At 39.4% G+C, this 12915-nt stretch overlaps 1 protein-coding gene across 14 annotated transcripts in view; it reads right to left on the bottom strand.

The window, feature by feature from the left end:
* LOC122866771 (golgin subfamily A member 6-like protein 22) overlaps positions 1-12915 on the bottom strand; it is a 147932-nt gene that overhangs the window by 126840 nt on the left and 8177 nt on the right. For all 14 annotated transcript variants that reach the window (XR_006375807.1, XR_006375805.1, XR_006375806.1 and 11 more), the window contains 2 exons: positions 6696-6766; positions 981-1104 (listed from right to left, as the gene is read on the bottom strand). Coding sequence is in view for 11 of the 14 variants with exons in the window: in XM_044176859.1 (XP_044032794.1) it covers positions 981-1104; positions 6696-6766 (195 nt within the window). In the remaining 3 variants the exon portion in view is untranslated. The remainder of the gene's footprint in view (positions 1-980; positions 1105-6695; positions 6767-12915) is intronic.

Raw genomic sequence — 12915 nt, 5'->3', positions numbered from 1 at the left:
ATGTGTGCATCTGCATTGCAGACGTGCCAGTTACAGAGAAACACAAGTAGAATGAAAAAATAGATCAACATTTGTTGAGAATATGATTAACAGAACAAGCTCCAGTTACTCTACTTGTTTCTCTATGGCTCTGTAATCACACAAACCACTAATTAGCGGCAGTGCAAATGAGTCAACTCACAAGCAGCAAAAACAAACAGTAACCAGCCAACACACACATAAACAACCAACAAGCCCGGGTTTACCACAAGCCCAAATGTATGTGTGTGTGTGTGTGTGCATGTGTGTGCATTTCTGCAAGCCTGTGTGTGTTTACGTGTGCCTTAACCGTAAGCCACAGAAGACAGTAAAACAGCAGTGGGTATAATTTAGTGACACCCTGTAAGGAGGTGTGGGAAGGCCGTAAAAAACTCTCCCTTTTAATCCCGGCCGGCAACGCCATGTTTGTTACCCAGGGCTCTGAGATATGCTGGTAATTCATCACACACGCCTCGGCTTCCTGTTAAACCTGGCTGCACATGGAGCGCCTCTAGCCCAGCTGCCAAACCAATATCGTAAAAAAAAAAAAAAAAAGACTTCTCCACCTCTCAGACAGGCTTCTAAACAATAACAAGCATGCTGCAAAAAAAAATCACTTTAACAAGTAATTTAATTGTGTAGGCAGTCTTTGTGTGTGTGAATTGTGGTGAAAAAAAATTGCTAAAATGATAAGATTCAATGTCTTTGTTTACATTGCAGGCTTACTTATTTTAGGAAGTACCTGTAAACCTGTGACAACATCTTGAAATAAGGAAAGTCAGTCCAAATATATGTAGGCATATGTAATATACTGTATTCAATTAAAATTGAGAATTTTTCAAAAACTGTAATTATCTTATCTTTACCAATAGGCAGATGTGTTCACAAAATGTTGATGACATTTTTTTGGTGTGATCCTGTAGTTTATCCTTTGTTAATAAGCTCAAAGTCCAGTGGATTACCTTTTTCTTTTGCTGGAAATTCTCTCTGTGCTTCCTCTCCAGATAAGAGATGACCATATCTTTGGTTTGCAACTGGATTTTCAGGTCTTCTAACTCAGATGCATTCTGGGCCAAGGACCCAGTACTACAGCAGAAAGACAGAGAGAAAAGGAGGGAGATGATGATAGATGACAAAGAAGAATTACAGGAAAAAACAGGTGAACGTAAAACCCAAAAATGTTACATGATCGAGTACTGATTTATTCACTAGTACAATTTCCAGTATGTGTAAAAATGTGATGTGAATTACAGAGGTGAAAAGCTCATTATCATCATATATACAGTAAACAGTAAATGCTGATCGACAAATAACATGAAAGATCTAAACACAGCATATGGCGATGTACTGTAAATTATTATTTTCAAGGCCAGTCTTTATACTGGTTTACTGTATTTGAAATGACAGAAATGTTACACATGAGAACCCTATCACAAAACTGACCCTGAATGAACCTTGATGGATAATTAAGATGTTTAATCAATTCATGTAATGCTTTCTAACATAGAATAAGAAATGAATAAATAAGCAAACCGCTATGTAAACTGCATGCAGTCTGTATACAATGTGATTCATAAAAAAATCAAATTTAAAAGCAGCAAAGAGATGCTGAGCCTGGTGAAATTTGTGCTAGGTGACAGCAGCTGGAGCTGATATGTGTCTGTGTGTGTGAGTGTGTATGTGTGTGTGTTTCCCAGCGGTGAAAATACGTTAACTCTGCCCAGACACCTTTCTGAGTCACCAGTGACAGCTGTCACATACCCAAGATGGAAGGAGAAAAAAACAGATCACACAGTACTGTGTACACACACACACACACACACACAATTTCATATTTACAAGCCTCATGAGATGAGTTATTCTGATGAAACTTTGCGCAGATTAAAAATGTTAAACTCACATTTGATCAAGCGTGTCTACATGTTCGCACCAAGCAGCGAAGGAAAGGCAAGATTTGACAAAAGTGACATGTGAGTGGATAGAGAGCGCTGAGAGTTAAATCTTTCACTTCAGGAAAAAAAAACAACGTTTCAGTCAAATGGAGTAAAAGCCACAGAGGAGAGTGTGAAAAAACTGACTTTAGATTATAGTCTGTTTCTGTCTCTAGAAGAGAATGGGAAAGTGTGTGCTCCTGTGCTATCAATTCACTTCATTTTTTTTATTCCACTCTAACTACAGTGTTCCTTTGTTATGAATTATCACTTTGCTGAGCATTTCACTGTGAAAATCTGTTTAAAAAAGAATGTACAAAAACTGTGTGCACTCCTAACCATGCACTGAAGCCTTTAGATGTACATAAATGCGTGGACAAAGACAATCTTTCCCTATAGATATACACAAATTTCAACTTTTACAAAGGACAAAACCCTATACAGTTGCATTATAATGAGATTTTTCTTATTATTTTAGGGCCTTTTAGATGTAGGGAAAAAGCTAGGTCTATTTATTAGCATTTTCAAAACTTATTTCCCTGTCAGTCTGGTGGACAAATACTTAAATCACCTCAAATTTAGGAGAGATTCTTTAGAGACGAATGGTCTGAAATGGGAACGAGTTGAAAATCGAAAGAGGGTTTTGAATGAAAAGTAACTGCAGCCAATTTCATCCCTATTTTCACCTGCACAGTGGGGTGGTGGGTTTAAAGTGCCGTGTGTATATGTGTGTGTACATGCATATTTGTACTACATAAAACACTCACTAACTGAGATAAGGAACATCATTTTGTCTTGGCCAAGTATTCTTTTTAAAAACACACAAATGCACACACACCAAGCAAATATGTAGTCAACAAAGATTAAAAAATAGAAGAGGAAAATAATTGGTTTGTATTACTAAATGGTACATAATGTTTTATTTTCTGCACCATAAATGGATGAAACTGAATTTAATACAACAGGTAGAGGCTGTATTTTATACTTTTTTGCTTATTTTGGGAAAATAAATATGTAAACATGCAACACATTCTGACCTGAAACAAGTCAAAATGCAAATTTATTCATGCCATTCAAGGTGTGTGTGCGTGTGTGTGTGCGTGTGTGTGTGTGTGTGTGTGTGTGTGTGCGTGCAGGTGTCAGTGTGTGTGCATATTAGGTCATAATTATGCATGTAACAAATGAGGCTATATGATTTACTATATTGTTATATACAATACAGTAGTTATACTAAACAAATGACACAATGTCAAACCAACACATGAACTGCGAATTCCTATTTACAGCCATAAGTGTTGTTATGATTAGTGTGTGGACAGAGAGAGCAGGACAATTGAATGTGACTGAAGAGTGTGTGTGTGTGTGTGTGTGTGTGTGTGTGTGTGTGTGTGTGTATCACCATGAGTGTGTGATATTAAAGCAGGCTCTCAATATCTCAAGCTGTCACTCAAGCCTATTATGCAAGGCTAAACAAAATTAGTCATGAATATGCAGTAATAACATGCAAATTGCCACCCCTTCCCCCTGCCCTGTGTGTGAGTGTGTGTGTGTGTGTGTGTGTGTGTGTGTGTGTGCTCGTATGTGTGAGCATGTATGTGTGTTTGCCCTCAGGGCTATAGACATTGGCTTCGTAAACCCAATTCTTTCTACATCATTACAGCAACAAGACATAATTCATACAAATAATATAAACATGCATGTAGCCTGGCATACATGCACAAACACACACATGCACACATGCATGTACACACACACACGCACACACACAGGACACAAGTCCCCTACGCTGCCCTTTTCACATGCCAGGGCTAATATACTGCAGGTTGTTGTTAACCATTTTATGTTGAAAAAAGAGTTTTAGGGTTTCCACTGCCACATTTTATGCTTAAACACACAAACACACACACATTTGTGCATGTGCGTACACAAACATGTAGATCGTCTGTTGCCTCCATGTCCCCAGGGTGATGTTTGACGCAGCCTGGGTGCTGCCACAGCAATTAACCTCCCTGTTAATGAGAAGAGCTCTGTCAAGCAGCCAGATGGCACCGCCTGGCACGCTGCCATGCACACGCACAAACACACACACGTGCACACATACAGTAGTACATTCACAGATACACGCTCTCACACATTGACATGCACATATACACATTTATGCGTATGCAAGCACACACACACACACACACAAAATTGTCTACCCCTGCTGCACACCTAACTGTTGCTGGTTGTCAGCACCCCTCGCCCCTCTCTTAGGCACCCCCTCCCTCTTCACTTCTCTCCTGCATTGTCTTCTATGGCTCTCCATCCTTCCCCTCTTCCCTCCCTCCCTCCCTCCATCTCTGGCAGCTGCTTATCCATGTCGCAGCACTGCAGATGTCACAACTCACCAGCTGGGAAAACAGCAGGGGAGGAGAAGAGAGGAGAAGATTTGAGGGGATAGTAGGAGTTTGTTACATCTTCGTATTTGACAGGGAATCAACCAACTAGATGAAGATTTATAGATTTATACATAATTGATGGATTTAGTCATCATTAGATTAGTTGTGTTACGATTTGTGACTTTTTATTACAGTTTGTGGGAATGTTTATGAAATGTTTATGGGAATGAAATAGTTTCTACAGTCAGTTGTATAATTATGAACTATATGTGTGTGTGTGTGTGTGTGTGTGTGTGTGTGTGTATTAATGAGTGTGCCACTTGGCCGGGGCACGGCCCGCTGTGTATGCCTGTCTGCATGTTGCATGTCCACACAGCAGCCCACCAGGCCCGCGTATTGATCAGTTAGCTTGGCCTAATAGGAGAAGAGGAGCCTGACCTGGGAAAGTCAATATGGAGAAAAAGAGACATATCCTCCTCCCGTCCTGAGAGAGAAGTGTGAGAGAGAGGGAGAGAGAGACAGAAAGAGAGAGGGGAGAGATAGAGACAGAGATAGAAAGTAATATGCATCGACTACTGTCCTTGCAAAATAGAAATTGGTAAGGGACGACTCGGGAGACTGTCAGGAAAACAGCTGGACAATAGAAAAACAAGCAAAGCCATGAGGAAAATAATAATGCAACAATAATGAACCTCCAGTCTCCTAAGCCTAAATATCTTATCACTTTTGTTAACAAAGAAAAGTTTGGAGTTTTGAATTAGAACAGTTACACTGAGGGATACTGCTGGAGTGTGAAATAAGTTAAGTTCCTACCTTTCCCAAATGAGAATCAGGATATTCTGTCAAAGCTTCTTTTTTACCTAACTAACTTTTGACTGCTTTTGGCAAAAGAAAACAGCACTCAAGTTAACTCAAGTGTAAAAAACTCTGCAGGAGATTATACTAAGGGAAAATAATTAAAAAATTGGAGGGAGATGGAAAATAAAAAACTGACACCCACTCACACATCAATACATCGATAGATCAATGTGTGTGAGTGTGTGTTCTTGTACACCATTTCAGCAGAAATATATAAATAAATCTGTAGATAAACAAAAAACCAGAGGAAATGGAAAAGTAGATAAAAGACTTAGGTTTCACCATGCACACGCGCACATTTACACACATACACACACACCTGGCTGAGTGATGCTACCCTGGAGGGTGGCTTCAATCTGATGTGTTTAATGTTGACGCTGGTGGCAAGAAACACACACACACTCACCTGCTGTTTCAACCTGCCTGTCATTTCATTTCATAAGACCTGATTTACTCATTCCATTTATTTCATTTTTTTTTATTATATGTGCAGCCATTTAAAACGTTCAAGGTGTGATGCAAATCCCCGCGTCTCTGACAGCGAGTACGCTGACTGAGGATCCATCACGCCCTTCAGTGCCTTTCGCAGGAATGGCAAAGAAACCCTGTACCGCCACAAACTCAATTGTGCCACATTGTGCCAGACCACCGATTCCTGCTTGGCTGGGTGCTTTAATTGGCTGCACTGAGGCTGTCAAACTACTGACTGGTTACTTCCGACCATATATGGATGTGTTCTTACTTTTCACACAACAGCTTCTGAAAAAACAAATATCGACTGTAATATTATCCCTATGTTAGGAAATCAATTGATTTATTTTATGTAATCACATTAAACATTACAATGTCAGCTTCTAGAATACCTATTACTTGTGGTGCATGGGTGTTACATTAGGTCAATTTGATTTCAATGTTTTCAATAGTTTTCACTAACAAAAACAGGGTGTGCCTGATCCTTCACCAATGTATCACACTCTTCATTGCTGCCCAGCTGCTATAGGCACTTACCTTACAGTCAGCTAAACATATTGAAAATTGTCACCAGGTAACTTTAGCTTCAGCAAGCAATGGAGATTCAGAAAATGCTTCTTTCATTAGTTTTATCAAATGTGTGAAACTTAAGATAAACATCTGTCTTTCCAGAAAGGTCTAAAGTAGAAACAGTCTTTAGGGGCCTTGGAGTAATGCATGGTGGGAAATATCACATGGGGATTTGCATATTGCCATGGGGACAGTGGTGATGCTGTGACTCCCTAAGGAGCTCAACCTCCCTAAGGAGAAACAGAGTCCCTGAGGCCAACTCTATTACCTTTCTCTACACTGGGGGACCTGTGTATGTGTGTGTGTGTGTGTGGTCAATTCATGGAGTTATTAAAAAGAAGTTATTAGTTATTTGAGTCAAGAGTAAACTTTTCCTGAGAAAAAAGTTGCCTTGTTGTTGAGGAGGGAGGCTGAGTAACTAATAATCATTAGAAATCAGCCATACAGCATGCCTGGCTATATATACCTGTGTGGGATGTGAGCCTCAGGTCCAACAAGCTCATCCAGCAACAAAGTCCTCAGATCAACCTCAGACACCTGGGAGAGAAACACATGGGGCATTTGCAACAATGATTATTATTTTGGTTTAATAGTTTAATCAACATAATGATATAGTTTTTAAAGGGAAAAAACAATACTGTACTTGATTTTCTGAAATATAACTAACTGACATATTTAAAGAGAGTAAAATCTTCTCCCTAATACAACTGTGACTTCTATTTATTAATTAGACACTCAATAAAGGAAAATCATTTTGTAGAAAGTGATTTTCTCAAGTGCTGTAAACTGATGAAGTTTGACAGTACATGGGAATAGAGGTGTGAAGTGTGTCACCCCTGACTAATTGCTTTGCATTTGCATGACCACTGCAGCATGACGACAGCATCACAGGAAAAAGGAGAAGAAATTAAAAAATAGTGTGCAACTGTATTAACAATTGATGAAAGAAAAAAATGCCTCTTTTTTCTGCTTTGCTCGTTTTCAAAACAGGGCCAACAGCGCACAAATCACCAAACTCTAATCAAAAAGCTGACAACTTCAAATATAGAAGAAAGAATTCGAAGATGAAATTTGATTGCTCTAATGACTTTATAATTTAGGGATTTAAAAATATGTATACTTGACACAATAGTAGCACCGGAAGTTACTTGCTCTGAAAGAAGGACATGGAGATGAAGAGACAGTACTTTTCTAGATTAAAGTGTACACACAGACACAAACACAGGCAGTCTTCTGTTCATTCTCAGATACAGTACAACTGCTTGGACTCAAATAACCCCTGCCATTATCCTGTCTGACTGTCTCTCTCTGTCTCTTTTACTGACATTGGTCTGCGGAGGACGTGTGGGAAATACAGGTAAGCATTGTTATTATGAGGTCAATTCAAACTGTATCTGTACAAAAAGAGAACATAAAGAAAAATAGTAATGAACATAGCTCAAAAGAGAGTTAAACAGCTACCTTGGCCCAGCTTTTTCACCACACAGGACAATTAAAAAGAGAGAATAAACACACAGGGACAAAGGAAAAGAGGGATGGACAAGGAGTTGAAAAGATAAAGAAGGAGATGGAAGTACAGAGAGAGAGAAAAAGAAACGGGGCTTGGGAGAAAGAGAGAGACCCAGTAGTACTGGTGAAATATCGGCCACTCTATCGCTGTGGTGACAGGGGTCACTCTGGGAAAAGGAAATCAATGCTGACAGCAATGACTCACAGGTCAACACATAGCCCTGTGTGTGAGTGTATGTGTGGCTGTTTGTGTGTGTGTGCTTAAAGTATGAGCTTGTGTGTATGTTTCAATTATGCATACCCTAGTGTTCTTAAGTATGTGTATGTGTGCAACAGTGTGAATGCAGAATATGGGGTGGTGAAATAGTAACCAAAATATACACACAAGAACACACAAAAGCATCCAAAAGAGGAGCTGGTGCAGATTGGAAGATGAGATTCCATCCATTATATGTGAATTTAATATTTGATGCATAATGCAGGCAGACTGGCTACCTTTATGTCTGCCATGCCAAATGAACAAGTTGCTTTTAAGGACACTACTTTAAAATACAGGAAACAACAACTGATAAAAACAGACACACTTGTTAAGTTCCTCTACCTCCTTCTTAACTCCACTGTACAGTCTTTTCAAAGAACATCATGAAAATAAGTTACTTTGTATTTAAACAGTAATGACCTCCAAAAAGTGTTGTTATAACACAGAAATCTATTAATCCTACTGATTTTAGCATGACGACAGCTGATTTTATAGCATATATTATCTTTAGTAGTACCTCTTATTATTCAAAATAAAGTGGGCTTAGTTGTGTGTCCCCCAAACAGCATACATTAAGACATACAAACAAAAGACACACAAGATTTTCTCCCCCAATCATAAAACATTCATATTCCAATGCAGCTGCAATGTGATAATGAGAAGACCTGGCACACGTAGAGGTCAGTGGCTAATATAGGTAGGCTATGTGTGTTTGGGAGTGTCAATATGTGTGTGTGTGTCTGTGTATGCATGCCTTATATACCCTTGGGTTAGAAGGAGTTACGACCTGCTTACATTATTAAGGTGAGTAGTAGGCTGCGTTATGTATGCCTAAACAACCAGTCCATTCATTACAGATGCAATCCCCTAAGTACATGAATAAGCACACAGCCTACTCTCTCTCTCTGCCTCTCTCAACTGCAAAGGAGACAAAATATTGGTGTGATGCAGAGCGCTTTAGATAAATCAGAAACAGGAGCAAATTAATAATAAGGAATAAAACAACATTAGCTGATTAAGTATGTATGGCAGAGTGGCGGCTGTAATTTACAGGCAGCTGGGTTGGGTGTCCGGAATAAGGTCTCATTAAGGATCACAGTGAGTGTGTATTTGTGTGCATGTGTGTGTGTGAGTGTGTGTGTGTGTGTGTGTGTGTGTGTGTGTGTATCCATCCCGTTAGTAATCTGTCACCAGTGGTCTCAGCTTTATGAAAAGGCCTGCGATCTATGATAATGAGCCCTCTGAAGGTTATGACCACAGTAAACTCATTTGTTACAGGCAGGGCTTATGTGTATATCTCTGTGTGTGTGTGTGTGTGTGTGTGTGTGTGTCTGTCTGTCTGTCTGTGTTTTTTTATGTGTAATACAACTATACCATTAAAGAGTGGTGAGTGAGAGAAATAGAGAGCACATTACATGGATGTTGCATCACCTCACTTAGGTTTCTCACTCTGTTTTAAGACAAACAGAACAGGCATATGCAATAAATTCGTATAGAAGCTGTCTAGAACATTACAAGTAGTACTGTTACTTCCAAAGTGATCACATCTCAGTCTCCAGCAGAGGAGGCAAGGATGTGGAAAATAGTCAAACAAAACCTGCCACTATGGGTCTGTTCCCTGTTAGACAATGGAGAAAAGACAATAGTAGTAGCAGATATACTGCAGCACTGGCAACAGCAGTAGAAGTACTTGTAGTCATAGTAGGACTGGAAATATTAAAAGTAAAAATGGTAGCAGTACTTCTACTGTAAGAAAGGAAGAAACAAATAAAACGTATTATGGCAACATCATTCACAGAATCGGTTCACTTTCTCGCCGCCACTGTCACTGCTCCTCTTTCCTTTCCCTCCGTTTCTATTCTTTTGTTTCCAGCCTCCAACCTCTTTCACATTCTCTTGTCTCCTCCAGTCTCATCCACTTGCCCCTCACCCACGCCTCTTCCCTGCTCTTTTTTTTTCTTCCCCACCTCACTTTCTTGTTTCTTGTTTCTTTTCTATCTGAAAATAGCCCTCCATTTACGCAATCATTCAATTTTTCCACTCCCCTCCATTCCTTTTGTCTGGAGCTAGGTCAACTGAAAGCAACAGACGAGAAAAAACAAAAGCAGGAACGTGTGTGCCTGAGTCACCAGATCAGTGCAGAAAGCGAGGAATGAAAAAAATTGGAGGATGCGACTCATGGTGATGGTGACGGAAAGGAACACGCCAGCGCCTTGTTCTGCTATGTCAAAGCTTACATGTTTAGAGTGAGTGTGTACTAAAAATGTGGACTTTAATTTAGTCCATCGTGAGCTTGAAGCAAGTGTAATGAGTGATGCAACTATGATGATAGCCTACAGGAAAAACACACACATCTGCTGCCTTACATTTAGGGCTTTTTTCTGTGCCATATTGAAAAGATAAGGCATTGGCATCAAAATGCACTCAATGAACCCATATATAAATGTACAGTATATACCCACACAAGTTTATTCCATTCTACATTCTACATTCTACATTCTGGGTTTCTTATGACATCTTCTGAAAATACATTTGTCCTATCTGTCCAATCTGCAGAGTAGGAGTCGTATTTATAACTGTGATGCAAGACTTGATTGTAAAGGGACTCAAGTGGTCACAAAGTTATCATGTTTAAAATGCTACTGGCAGGTGCTTTGAAATATAAACTTTTCCTACAACACAGATCCATTACAAAAACGATTGGGAGAATGTATGTAAACCTTACTTATAACCTAGGGAGGTGATACCAAACCAACAATGGCAGATGTCTGCCTGGTTTATAGATTATGCAAAACATTTGCACAATAAACTTATTTTTTATGAACCTGCCTTCTGTCCATTGGAAGAAGAAGCATTTTTACACTCAGCAAATGGTGTGCTACAGTGCTTTTATATTGCTCCACAGCTAGCAGGTTCAGTCTGCAAGATATAGCCCAAAATGCTAAAGCATTAGCATGGACTGTAGGAGGGTTGCAAATGACTAACTTTATTATTTTTATTATCAATGAATCTGTTTCTATTTCTAGCGATTAATTGTCTTTTTATTTATTTATCTATACATAATTAGTTTATAAAATGTCAGAAAACAGTGAAAATACCAATCACAATTTCACAGTGCCCAAAGTGACATCTTCAAATTGCTTGTTTTGGCCAACTAATATCCAAGATTCCCTTTATAATGAAAGCAGCAAATCCTCACATTTGAGAACATGTAACCAGCCCATATTTATTTAATATGTGACTTAAATTATAAATTGGTGAATAAAATTGTTATAGATTAACTTTCTGACAATCAGCTAATCAGCTAAATTAATTGACTAATCATTTCAGCACTACGTTGTAGCAAATCACATTCATCACAAACACGGTAGGTGCTTTTAATTTTTGTGTTGTCCAACTATTAAAGTCCTGTCCACTAACCTTTTGTGTTGTTTAAAAAAAAAATGAAATGAAATAATTACCATACAGGTTAGGGAGCTACAGTCATTCCAGCGTATCAGATGGACTAGTTACAGTTCCATCCTGTGGCTGATATATTAACAAAGGTTTACAAGGGCAGAGCACTACATATGTAAGTTTGGCCTTATGGCTGACCTTACAATGCACTTAGTATCCTGTACAGGGAGTAATGCTGCAGCCACTCCTACAAGCCATTTATTCCAGCTAACGACCGTCAAGCACTCATAAATCAGCATTAGGAACCTCTTTCGCCCTCTCTCTCTTTCTCGTTTAGTATCCCCTCTCTTTGGCTCCCGCCTTTCCTCTGATATTTTCTGTCTCTTTCTCTCATGCTTTTTTGTCTTTGCCCTTGTCCACTCATTTTTACATTTTACCTCTTAGATTTTACCATCATTAAACTTACAACTCATATCATCCCACTTACTTCCGCTTTGTTTGATCTCACAATATTTTTGTTCATCTCATTCTCTCTTTTCAAATAACTGCTTCCTCTTCTTCTGTCTGTCCCCGTCTGTGTGTCTCTATTTCTTGCTTTTCTTCCTCTTGCACCTCACCTTCCTTCCCCTCACCTTCCTGTTGTTTATACATTGCTACTCTTACTTCCTGCCATCTATCCTCCCTCACCCTCTCTTTCTGAAAATTCCTTTCCCTGCAGATAGAGACGGCATCCCTGAAATGTCTAACCTGGTATTGGCACCTGTATTGATTTTAATTAAGCTAATTAGTTCATTATTTGAAGGATCAAACGGGGGCATCCATTACTGCATAGAGAGAGACTGGGGGTTTGAGGGGGTCTGGGAAGGGTGGGGGCAGTGAAGTTAATATGGTAATGAAGACGATCAATTATCACTCACAGCAAAGTCATTAACAACAGCATTAGCATAGTCAACCACCGCAACCCCCTGACCTCCCCTGCTCTCTCTTTCTCACTCTCACTCCTGCTCTCCCTCCAAGCAGCTGCTACACAAGCAAATGTATGTATGTGTGTGTGAAAGAGAGAGGGGAGGGGGGTGATAAAGGTCATACAGTTCAGAGACTGTTTTTAATGCAGACCTGAATTGAGTTTCCACCTTCTCTCATTGACTTGAGCAGAGCAGTCACTGCAGGGTCAGCCAGGTTTGGAGCAACTGCTTTTTTGCATGATGTCAGGCAGATATACAGGCTAGCCAGTCTAATTATCTCATAGCTATAGCAAATAAAATATATCAATAATGTTATTAGAATTGACCTTGCTGAATTGCTGGGAAAACGGGCAAAAGTTGTGGTCATTGTGAAAATAAGGATGTTTTGTTGATTCCTGAAATGTTCCTCTTTTGGAGATCAAGACATTTTTATCCAACAGCTACACCATAGCTTACATCTTTTATGTACTGTTTTGTTGAAGTACAGTCAGGGAAACAAAATGGGTCTTAAGAGTGCTGCTATGCAGGGTGCTCCACATGACAGGGAAAATGATGTT

Source organism: Siniperca chuatsi, linkage group LG19, assembly GCF_020085105.1.
Source record: "Siniperca chuatsi isolate FFG_IHB_CAS linkage group LG19, ASM2008510v1, whole genome shotgun sequence".
NCBI lineage: Eukaryota > Metazoa > Chordata > Actinopteri > Centrarchiformes > Sinipercidae > Siniperca > Siniperca chuatsi.
This window is presented reverse-complemented; position numbering and strand designations above follow the sequence as displayed.